We start from the raw sequence: 11696 nt of genomic DNA, 5'->3' as shown, positions 1-11696 counted from the left end.
CCAAACTTTTGAACGGTAGTGTAAGTCTATAACTTTCTCTGGTAGTGAAATCCAGGAGACAAACATCACACAACACAAGGCGTTCCATGTGTGAAAAAGTGCAATATTGATTGTAGTAGCAACAGTGTAATAATTATAGTTTTCTTTACATTTTGTGTGAATTGAATTAAAGCAGTGTCCTCAGTGCAAGTATGCCAGTCTAATAGCAGGGCACAGATAAAAAAAATTAGCAGCTACTGAGGAATTTACAAACACCAGCACAGACTAAAGTGTAAATTTTATGTTGCCATGGGAACTTCATTTCTAAAGAAATGGTCCTTTAGTTAACACATGATTAAAAACATTGATTCAAATAACTTTTTTAAAGTTCAAGTATAGAAGTCAAGTATAGACTTTTGTTTATCGACTAATAAAAAGCTATTTCTATTATCTTTAATCAATTCAAAGAAATTTACCGATATTAAAGGCTTAAAATAATTACATTTTACAATTAAGAGTTTAGGATAAACTTCCTTACCTAACAGTGTAACTCAACTCTCTTCCTAGGTCACTTGAGTGCATCATGTTCTCTGCCAGCTGGTCGTGTGCCTTACCTCCTTGCTACTTCCTGTTCTGATGGAAAGGTGCGCTTCTGGAGGTGTAATGTCATTGCGACAAAGCCTTCCAGTATCGACAACTTGGTGTACCAATGGGAGGAGTGGCCTCTCCTGGTGGAGGAGAGGTTTCCCAACAGCAGCGCAGTAAGTGTGCAAGGTCGCCCTATAGAGGTCAGCTGCTGTCACGCTGGACGGATTGCAGTTGCTTACAGGCAGATGGCAAACACACCCCTGAACTTAACACCTCATCTGAACTCACATGGACTGCTCACTTCTCCTCCCAGCCTGGCTTCCACCCCTTATGTGAATTATAACAACACAAACACTCACTTTACCCCAACCCTGACTGTACAGCGTAGCCCAAATCTCACTCCAAGCTCCAACCTAGCAAACACTAGAGAACCATTGGTCCACATTGGCATCTTCCAGTGCGAGTCCACTGGTGGGTCGCAGTGGATTCTAGAGCAGACGATAGTTCTGGACAGCACAGATCCCACAGCTAACAATGATAATAGCACAACTGGAAGTGCCAATGTTCCAAGTAACATGGACTTCTCTATACCCAACGAGAACTGCCATGGTTCTACTAGCAAGAGCCTGGTTCATTTGGACTGGGTCTCCCAGGAGAATGGGTCACATGTTCTGACCGTTGGTATTGGCACAAAGATTTATTTGTACGGCTGTCTCTCTGGGAAACCTCCAGAACTCTGTCTGTCATCTGATGCCAGTAGAGACCAGAGCTCGTCTCGACTGGTTCTGCTTCGAACAGTGGATCTGGTCTCTTCTGTTGAAGGCTCGTTACCCATTCCAGTCTCCCTCTCCTGGGTACGAGATGGCATCTTGGTAGCAGGTATGGACTGTGAGATGCATGTCTACTCCCAGTGGCAGCCCCCAGCATCACCCAAATCCAATGGCACAATTGCCCAAGACACAGACATCAGCAGCAGCATCTCCTCCATAACCTCAGCCGTTAGACAGAGCCAGGAGGAAGCTCTCAGCGCTGGGGCCCCCATGTCTTCACTGGCCCCTCCCAAAAGGGCCCTGACAAGATCAATGATGAGCCTGGCTCAGAAACTCAGTGGGAAGAGAACAGCTTATGACCTGCCTCTAGAGATGGAAGATTCTGGGCTTTTTGAAGCAGCTCACCAACTCTTTCCCACTCTGCCTCAATACCATCCTGTACAGTTACTGGAGCTCATGGATCTAGGGAAGGTAAGTTGAAGGAATTACTATCTATAAAAGATATATTTGATCTTTTCTGATTATTTTGTTCTATATTTAAACATAATCTCCAGTTGATGTAACAGGGCAGTTTTGTAAGTTACTATAATTAAAAAAAAAATATATAACTAAAAAAGCTTTAGTAAAACAGACTAATACATTTAAAAATAATTAAATTAATTGTGATTGCTTTAAAAATCGTAACATAAGATGACTTGTGTTTTAAAATGTAAACGAGTAACATAACTTGTCTATCTTAAGGTTCACCGTGCTAAAGCCATCCTCTCTCACCTGGTAAAATGCATTGCTGGAGAAATTGTGGCACTTAAAGACAGTAACTCTAATCCCGAGAAGCGTGTACGCTCTCGAACCATCAGCGCTGGAGGCAGCACAGCCAGGGACCGGAAGATGTTCAGCAAGGCAGAGAACTCAAGCCCCGACTACACAGAGATAAGCTCCATCCCTCCCCTGCCTCTGTATGCACTTCTGGCAGCTGATGAGGATACGTCACCAAAACCTGGTGGGTATAAAACGTGGTTTTAGAATACTAATATCCAGTAATTAATAAAATAAGGGTAAACTTTATTTAATTAATACATAGGCAGCATAGTTGGAAAATGACAATAATCATGGACGAAGGATGTGTACTTCTAATTTGAATCCAATAAAAATCCCATTACATTAAGCAACAAAGGTATCAGATGTTAGATTTTTTTTTTGTTTGCGTTGTTTCTTTTTTTAATCTAGCATTTTGAAGTGCTCATCTAAGACTAGGGTTAGGGGTTAGGGTTGGGAGAGCGATGGTTTGAGACTGGACTATAATAACTATCTAAGACTGCACTTGTGGATGATAACTTAATAGGGTAGACTGGAGATACATTTACTTACGTTTTAAATTGAAAATGGTGAAAATTGAATGTTATTATTATTTAATATGTTATGTCAAACAAACTTCATAAAGGTTCTCCAGGCATGATTTTATGCAGGTACCTAAACAAAGAGAAAAACATTGAAAAAGCAAATACCATGTTTAGCCCCCCTGCCTCAAAGTGTAAGAGAGAACAATATTCTACTTATTTGTCTCTTTAGTTATTCCTCATTGTTTGTCCAGGGATACAAAGTGAAAAGAATGAAAGCAGAAACACATATACAGTAAAAACATTTCCTGCTCTTTAGTATTGTAATATAATGTAATCTTTGAAAACCAGCGGGAAGTTTTTCTGCACATCTCTTATGAAATACATTTCTTGTGTAATTTAGCCCTGTCTTGTGCTTCCATACAGCTAAAGTGGGCAGTGTGAGTGGAGATAGCGGGCATGGTTCCAGTCACACTGACGCTTATGATGAGCTCTTTCAAACACCCAGCATAGCAGACCTGGACCCTCTGGACAACAATGAAGAAGAAACGGGGAACAAGGTCGGTTTCTTTTGATTTGTGCTTGGTTAAAAGAGAATTTATACAAATGAGAGGACAGTGACATTTTAGGGCCTTTTGGTATTCCAGTATGAAGCTTAAACATGCATAATTGTGCATGTCAAGGTTCATTTTAGGTACATTTCTGCCTTTAAAAGACAGATCAATCAAAACCCATGATGGCCCTAGCTAATGCAAAATGCAGAAAAGCTTTTATAGTTATTTGTGTTTTGTGAGTTTGAATCCAACAATGACACATTCTCCCTGTTAACATTATTTCCTGCCTCTCTCTGTGTGTTGTCTTATAAATTAGAAATACCATACCATTTTACAGATTGTCTTCTGTCTTGTTCCTGGTCTGTAGGTCATTGACCTGTCCCAGTACAGCCCGACATACTTTGGTCCAGAACATGCCCAGGTTCTGTCCAGTCACCTCCTTCATTCCAGTTTACCAGGTTTAACCCGTATGGAGCAGATGTCTCTCATGGCACTGGCCGACACCATCGCTACCACAAGCACAGACCTCAAGGACAGCCAGGGCAAGAGCAAAGGTACTGGAGGGAAAGGAAAACTAAAAAAATAAGGGCTCTTTAAATGAATAGAAATGCAGTAGATAAGATTCTACTTCATTATGTAATTATGTTTTGAAGTAGCAGTAAGAGCTGACTGTCATTAATTTACCAGGTGGAGAGACGCTGGATGAGTGTGGTCTGAAGTTCTTGCTGGCCGTCAGACTCCATACCTTCCTCTCTACCTCCCTGCCTCCAGCACACCGAGCACAGCTGCTACGCCAAGGTACAATTACAGGATAGTGATTTTCAAACTTTTCATTGGGGGAGTTTCAGAGCTGACACAAACAAGCAAGAACAGACTGTAGCATTTTGACACACTGTACAGGGCCACTATTACATAGATAAAAATAATCTAATAAGACTAGAAGTTAGGGATAAACTTTAATTAGAAAGTCAGATATCCCTCACAATTGGCACACTCCCTTGTATGGTCTTGCAAGATTTTATCTAAGTTTCCAGCTTGCTTGCTCCTGCCTAAGGAGCTGTGTCCCTGCACTCCTTCAGACTCCTCTAGTGCCCACATAGGTATCAGAGCAGTAACTCTATAAAGACCCCTAAAGCTAGAAAGAGAGAACGTAACTGATGATCTAAATTTTCTGACAATAAAAATCTATAAAGATATCCTATAGAGCTCCTCAGTGGCCAGCAGTACTACACTGTAGCTGTAAGAGCAAAACCCACTGCTTTAAATATATGTTTGTGCTGTTGTAAATAACCTGTATAAGCCGGCCTCATACTACAGGAATTTTAAGATAAGATACAGAGAAATCTAGTCCGGTATCAATGTTCATTCTATGCTTTTACAGATTTAGTCTAAAACCTTTAGACCTGCTCCAAAGCTCTTAGGGGCCTGCCCAATTATTTTCAAATATGAAATTTAGAAGTGAAAGAGAGGTGTTGCAAGTAGCAGTAAACTTTTTAGCCCTTGAGGCTAACATCAGCTTGCATACTACTGTTGACGGATATTAAAACTGACAGTTAAAAATTCTGTTCGAGCTCTCGCTGAAGAAGAGACAACTCGTGCTGACCAAATATACCGAATCATTTTCTCATTCAGACTCATTTAGCCCTCTGCTTCTGTTTTTTTCTCACTGCAAAGCATTTACCACAAAAAGTTGTTCTGCTACAACACTCTCCATTTTGTTTACACCTGCTTCCCCGTGCGATCACAACACAGGGTGGTGCATTGCTCCCTCTGGCACAATAATCGTAATAATATCCTTTAGGGGTTGATGCGCCAGTATTTTCAAATCTTGTAGTGTGTGGATTTTTAAGGTTAGAAATCTTTGAAGTTTCTCCTTATGTGCCACCTAATTTTAAACTCTCCATTTTCGACATGTCCTTTTTCTCCTCTCTGCAGGCCTGTCAACATGCCATTATGCCTGGGCCTTCCACTCTGAAGCTGAGGAGGAGCTGCTGAACATGGTGCCTGCCCTACAGAAGGGAGAGCCCACCTGGCCTGAGCTGCGCTCCATGGGTGTAGGTTGGTGGCTGCGCAGCACCAACAAACTACGAAGGTGTATTGAGAAGGTGAGGAGGTTAATGATATTTGCTAATTAGCATCAGTTTAGGTTTGTGCTTAAATCCTAAACAGTGACCTATTGCGTGTGTACAAGAAAAGGTAGGAAAGACCAGTACCTCTGTGGAGTTTAGTTTAATATTTAGTTTTGACTCACTTACATATTCTAGTCTTGTTTTAATCATCAGATCATGATATAGTTCAAGGTTTGGAAATGTATATGAAGTTCTTTTCTTTCAAACTATAGACACAAAAACAAATCTACAACATTTATCACGTATCAAAATAGTTGCAGTCAGTTTTCAAGCAAAAATGCCAACATCTTCTACTTGTAGATTACTTGGATTTGCTGCTTTTCTTTGTCTTATTCGGTAGTGGTCTGACACTAAGCAGCACATAGATTGAACTCATTTTCACCCAGATTGTCTCCCTGTCCTTCAAACCGAACTTTAACTTTAAAGTGATTATAATCACATCAAAATTCACCACATAAAGGCATTGGAGGTCGGCTATTGGCGTGTTAGCCCTGCGTTCTTCATATTGATTGCTTAATTTATAAATGAAGTGCTGTCAGAACGTGAAAGTGAAATTTTGCTGTGGTTGCTGTAAAATACAGCAGTATAACTGAGGTAGGGCTTCTCCCTTAAATGACCCATAAAGCTACAACTTGTTCTGTGGACAAAACTGTATAGGCTGAGGAGGTGTGAGCTGAATGTGTTTTCTTCCTTTATTTTGTCAGGTTGCCAGGGCTTCTTTACAGAGAAACAATGATCCTCTGGATGCAGCTATATTTTACCTTGCAATGAAAAAGAAGGCAGTGGTCTGGGGATTGTACAGGTAGGCAAAACTGACTGAATTTTGCATATGAAATATAGTCATCACATTATTTGCTCCTGCCCTTAACCAAGATTATCTCTGACAGCTGACTGAAAACCTATGACACCAGTATTGTTTTGAATCCTTAATGGTTTTTTTCTCCAGGTCTCAGAAGAATGCCAAAATGACAGAGTTTTTCCGCAACAACTTCAGCGAGGACCGGTGGAGGAAAGCAGCACTGAAAAATGCCTTTTCTCTGTTGGGAAAGCAGCGGTTCCAGCATTCTGCGGCTTTCTTCCTTCTAGCCGGCTCCCTTAAGGATGCTGTGGAGGCAAGTGGAAAATAGACATGACACACTGTTTGCAAGAAGCAGTTGTTCCTTCAACTGCAAGTGCCTCTTGGCAGCCTGCTAATCCTAAAGTGAAACTTTGCTTTCAGTCAAGAGCTGCTCATTTACATTTACAAAATGTCTGTAGCATTGTAATTTCAACCACTCATAGTCAATGGCAGTGTTTAATGGTATAGTAAAAAGCAGAGAAACCACATTCACAAGAACAGTCTTCACCACCAGTATTTATGTAGTATGTAGCATCCTTTTTATTATTAAAACAGTTCAATGCATTTCCACAGTGGTGTCTTGTAGCACAATGCACTGAAAAACTATTGATGTTGGCAGTTGACTCTTGGGTGTTAGCATGTTGTCACATACATAAAACAACACAACTCCACACTCTTGTTGAAGCTTGGTAAATTGGAACACTACCTTCATTTCATAAAAAATATATTTGCATAAGTTTTGTTTTTTAATGTAGGCATTAGTATTTCTGCAATCTATCAGGGGTAAGTAAAGCCACAGAAAACCTACAGCTTGCCGTCTTTTTGTTTACATATTAAGAGGACTGCATCTGGTCTGTGCGTTTGCTTAACCTTTTATTCATCAAGGTTACTTCTGTTTAGAAAGTCCCTAGAGCAATGAGTCACATTATTTCATCTGTGTGAGTAACTGGAGCTTCTCTAAGCATTTTATGGAGATGAGCGTCACCCAGGCAAAGGGCTATCACTGACTTTGCTTACTCTCTCTGTCTGGGAGATCAGTCTCATTGAAATGCACCTCACACCTTACCAGTTGGGAGCAACTACAACAACTTGAGCTATCCACTAACTCTTTGCTGTGTGCACATATTTTTATTTTTCACCTTTTTTTTTAGTTGAGAGATCAGATCATTACTGAACAGAAAATCATGTCCTGCTGGATTAGTGCATCCAGAATATACATTGTCATTATTTGTGCCAGTAACTCAGAATGCATTTTAAATGACTGTGATATTGTGCTTTATTTCCTCCTCCAGGTTTGTATAGAGAAAATGCAGGACCTACAGCTGGCCCTGGTGATCTCCAGATTGTATGAGTCTGAGTTTGAGACGGCATCTACCTACAAAAAGATCCTCCAGAGACATGTTCTGGGACAAGACAAACAGGTACAGAGTTTGTGTATACCACAACCTCCACAAGCTACCTATTGTTGTTTGACTCTCCAGCATTTTGATAATTAGTACACTGCAGAAACCAGAATAAGCTATTGTGATTATTGGTGTATTTTAGATTCAAGCGCACCAGGACCCGTTCCTGCGCAGCATGGCTCACTGGGTCCTGGAAGATTACAGCAGGGCCTTGGACACTCTACTCGAGCAGCCTGCTAGCAGCGCCAGCTCTGGGTCCACTGTGAACAAATGTGATGCTGGTAGGTCGGCAGATCCTCTATTCAGAGGTGAAGTTAAGATGATAGAGTTTGGTAAAATTGTATTTTATTGTATTTTTATGCACTTGCCAAACTTTCTGTCTTGTCTATGTCTTTAGTTTTGCTACAATTGTCCTGCTTTTTTTGTTGGCTTTGTTTTTAAGATATAGTCTGTACTTTCAGAGGCTTCTAAAATATCTCAATAGTTTGTTCACTTTGTTGACAGCGCAGGTGCACGACACTATAAGTGCTGCCAATTGTAATTTGGCACTGTGAGGTTGAATCCTCTGCTTTCACAAAATGCCTAAGCTTTGAAACAATTTTTGGTCCTTTAAGTATGTGTAATTGCAGCCTACTACTGGACACAGACCATTTAATTGAAGAAAATATACAGTGCTTCCTATACGAGTAAATGAAGAACTGAACTTAATATGAACCTCACTTTGACTTAAAAGCCAAAACAGTCCCAGATTAACATCCCTGTGCTACATGTCTTTCATAAATTATGCTCTCAAAGCACATTTAATATGCTTACAGAGAAGAAAACACTGGCTTATAGAACGTTGGAAATGGTTTTCTTCTACTTGACAGATTATGTGCTGTCCTGGCTGAGTTTTAAGTATGAGTTGCCTGGTCCTTTTTACATTGTTTAGACCTTGATGAACAAGAGTGAACTTATTGCATCACCTTTTTTTCCACCAGTCATTTCAGTATTTTTCACTCCCAACTACACCCTCTATTCGCCTTTAAGTGACAACAGAACAGAGTTTGTCAGTGTGCAAGTGCTCACATTAGCTGCATGCCTTCATTTGTCTTTAACAAAGACTCAATATAATCCAATATGCAGCTTGTCCCTGCAGGTACTGTGGTCAAAACACGAAAGGTGGCTAGTTTGTGCTACAGACAGTGATAAAAAATGTTATGTCTCTTTGTATGACAGGTTCCTCTCCTGTGTCTACATGTAATCCTGAGGTTTTCAACTTTTACACCTACCTTCGTACCCACCCACTCCTACTTCGACGCCATTTTGGCTCTTCAGACAAGGCTAAAGTTGGTCTGACTGCTGAGGGTCGCAGGGCTGACTCCATTAGCCTGGAGGAGAGAAGACTGTTTTTCACAGCTGCATACGCACATCTACAAGCTGGCTGCCCCATGCTAGCACTTGACGTCCTCTCCAAGATGCCCAAAGTCCGCAAGCATTCCAAACTCACCACCCAGGAGGACACGGGCATCGCTACTGAACTCAGTGTTGGCAGCAAGAACGGACAAACATCAGACCCCGATTGGTCTCAGCCCGCTCTGAATGGGTACGAGTCCAATGAAAACTTATCCAACAGCCAGTCAGATTCAGTGTTAAGTTTTGACTGGAGCCAGCCGTCGCTGACACTTCCAGACGAGTCCCTGGACTTGAAGTGGGACAGTGACAAAGATGATGATGAGGATGAAGAAGAAGCTAAAAATGGCAAGAGCGGTAGAACTGCAGACAGCAGCAGCATATTCCAGGACACGCAGGATACCATGTCACCGCTAATGGAGACAGTGACAGGAGAGGACAGTGAGGACAGTGAAGACTTCCTAGCACCAACGAATGACATCTTGGCCGCCCAGCTGAAGTTTACTGCCTGCTTGAAGATTATGACCAATGAGCTCCGGACCCTGTCGACAGGGTATGAACTGGATGGAGGGAAGCTGCGTTACCAGCTCTACCAGTGGTTAGAGAGAGAGGTAGTAGCACACACGTAACTTATACACTTACACACTTATACAGACTTAAGGGTCATATCAATAATATATTTTTTAGTTTAAAATTTGTTATAAAATCTATCAGTGTGGTGAAGCATTAGTCTGACTTCACCCTTCGGTTCACTCAATAAAACTTTTATAACTTGCATAACTCCCACACGTCTCTCCTGTCTTCACGTTCACTATTTCAAGATTTTGCCTCTCTGTGTGCACTGTGTCACAGCATATAAACATCATATTGGTAATAACACCAGTGGTTTTCTCTCATTAAATTGTCTGTCTTTTCCTGTGAAGACTGTTTGACAATTTGGTGAAATGTTTTCCTTCCACTCCCACGCATGCAAGATAAAATTCCTTCTTGATGAATTGATTTTAAGATAAAATTCTGTTTTCCCCAGGTGGTGGCTCTCCAGCGTTGCTGCAGCTACAAGCCCTGCTTGCCAGAGCTGTCTGTCCAGGGTGATGCCCCTGTTTCTGGGTTGGTGGAGGAGGAACAGGTGGGCGTAGATAGCTGGCTGCATCTAGATTTGTCAGATGTTTGTGCGGAAAAATCAATGCAACACTAGCTGTAATAAAAAAAATTAAGACAACAGCACAGTGTGTCTTGACATAGTTTGAGAAACAGTTTTATTGAAAAGATTGTTGCACCATTTTTCCTTGAATATGACATGAATGTTGTTTTTGTTGTCAAGTTACGAAAAAAGCTAAATGTTGCTCTGTTGTTTCAGATTCGGCAGCAAACCTAATTATACATACCTATCTAAGCACAATACACGTACTGTGTATTTACAAATTAAAATTACATTTCAGAGACCCACTAGTTTATTTATTGTTGACAGATTAATGTGCATTGTTTTAAAACCTAGTTGTTTTTAGCACTGTGGGGCTTTTGTTTTGAACACTAGCCAGCTGGATAACGTCGGCATATTTACAGGCACATTGATTGATTTGTCTATAAAACTAATAAAGTAAAAATGGTTTTCCAGCCCGGAAGTCCTCGTGGTGACAGCCAGAGGAGCAGGAGACACTGGCTGCAGAGTAACCAGCCCTTACTGAGGATGTTTCTGAGCTACTGCAGCTTGCATGGCTCCCATGGTGGAGGACTGGCATCTGTACGCATGGAGCTCATATTATTGCTTCAGGAGTCCCACCAGGTAATTAAAACATGCATAGATACACGCGAAAGGCCACTGATAGCCAGAGCATGGCAATTTATAGTCTGCTTCTGTAGCTGCCAAGTAACTGTGCTAACTGATTTTTAGGTTGCTGGTGGATGTGATAAAACAGTCCTTTAATCAATAAGCCACTCATTTGGAAATTTGATAGGATGTTTAAATTGATTTGGTGGTTCTCCAGACTGCTTTGATTTGGTGTCTATTACCACATAGAGAATGAAATATGATTTATCCATAAATGAAAACACATAATTAATTACGTTAATTCAATTAAAAATGTTTATCAATACATTTGCCACTCACAGCTTCACAAGCGCATTGCTTGACTTTGGTTTTTCTTATTATGAAAATGGCACTTTTTTCTGTCACTTGTCAAAGTAAAACTTTAACATGAAAGGATGTTTCTTGTAAGTTGTAATGACAGTGAATTGAGAGAGAATAATTGATATTGAAAATATTAGTTGGATCAGCCTGTTTCATATTTGCAACCAGAACATTTTCATCACAAACAAGTGGTTCAACAGGTGGTTCAGCATTTCCAAACTTTATCTGTCAGAGGTTCCTGACAGCACAAACTATGTGTGACATTATTTTTATTAATTATTACTAATTACTTAGATAGGAACAAGAATAATATGATTTTTTTATTCAACACAAAAGACAAAGATAATAACCATCAGGGGCATGTAAAAACATTCACACCGGCAAGTGATCACATATTCTCTTTGAAGGAAAGGATACTGAGCAGATAAGGGGCAAAGTACGAATGAAAGACGAACATGACGCCATCTGAAAGCTTGTCTTAATGCAGCCAGATTCCCAAGACACCTACACACACCTACACACACCTACACACACACACACACAGGTGAGCAACGTTCTACAGCCGGTAAACAAATTAC

The 11696-nt window shown here is 40.7% G+C and overlaps 1 protein-coding gene across 1 annotated transcript in view; it reads left to right on the top strand.

Annotated features, from left to right (window-relative positions):
- The window catches only part of dmxl1 (Dmx-like 1), a 51359-nt gene that overhangs the window by 18314 nt on the left and 21349 nt on the right, over positions 1–11696 (top strand). The window contains exons 19-31 of the mRNA XM_035658247.1: positions 547–1808; positions 2079–2337; positions 3101–3234; positions 3596–3782; positions 3916–4026; positions 5164–5333; positions 6062–6159; positions 6304–6469; positions 7488–7616; positions 7741–7879; positions 8817–9601; positions 10018–10116; positions 10606–10773. Coding sequence (XP_035514140.1) covers positions 547–1808; positions 2079–2337; positions 3101–3234; positions 3596–3782; positions 3916–4026; positions 5164–5333; positions 6062–6159; positions 6304–6469; positions 7488–7616; positions 7741–7879; positions 8817–9601; positions 10018–10116; positions 10606–10773 — 3707 coding nt within the window. The remainder of the gene's footprint in view (positions 1–546; positions 1809–2078; positions 2338–3100; positions 3235–3595; positions 3783–3915; positions 4027–5163; positions 5334–6061; positions 6160–6303; positions 6470–7487; positions 7617–7740; positions 7880–8816; positions 9602–10017; positions 10117–10605; positions 10774–11696) is intronic.

The sequence above is a fragment of the Morone saxatilis genome, unplaced genomic scaffold (genome assembly GCF_004916995.1).
Source record: "Morone saxatilis isolate NCDOM2014 unplaced genomic scaffold, NCSU_SB_2.0 Contig16, whole genome shotgun sequence".
Lineage (NCBI taxonomy): Eukaryota > Metazoa > Chordata > Actinopteri > Moronidae > Morone > Morone saxatilis.
This window is presented reverse-complemented; position numbering and strand designations above follow the sequence as displayed.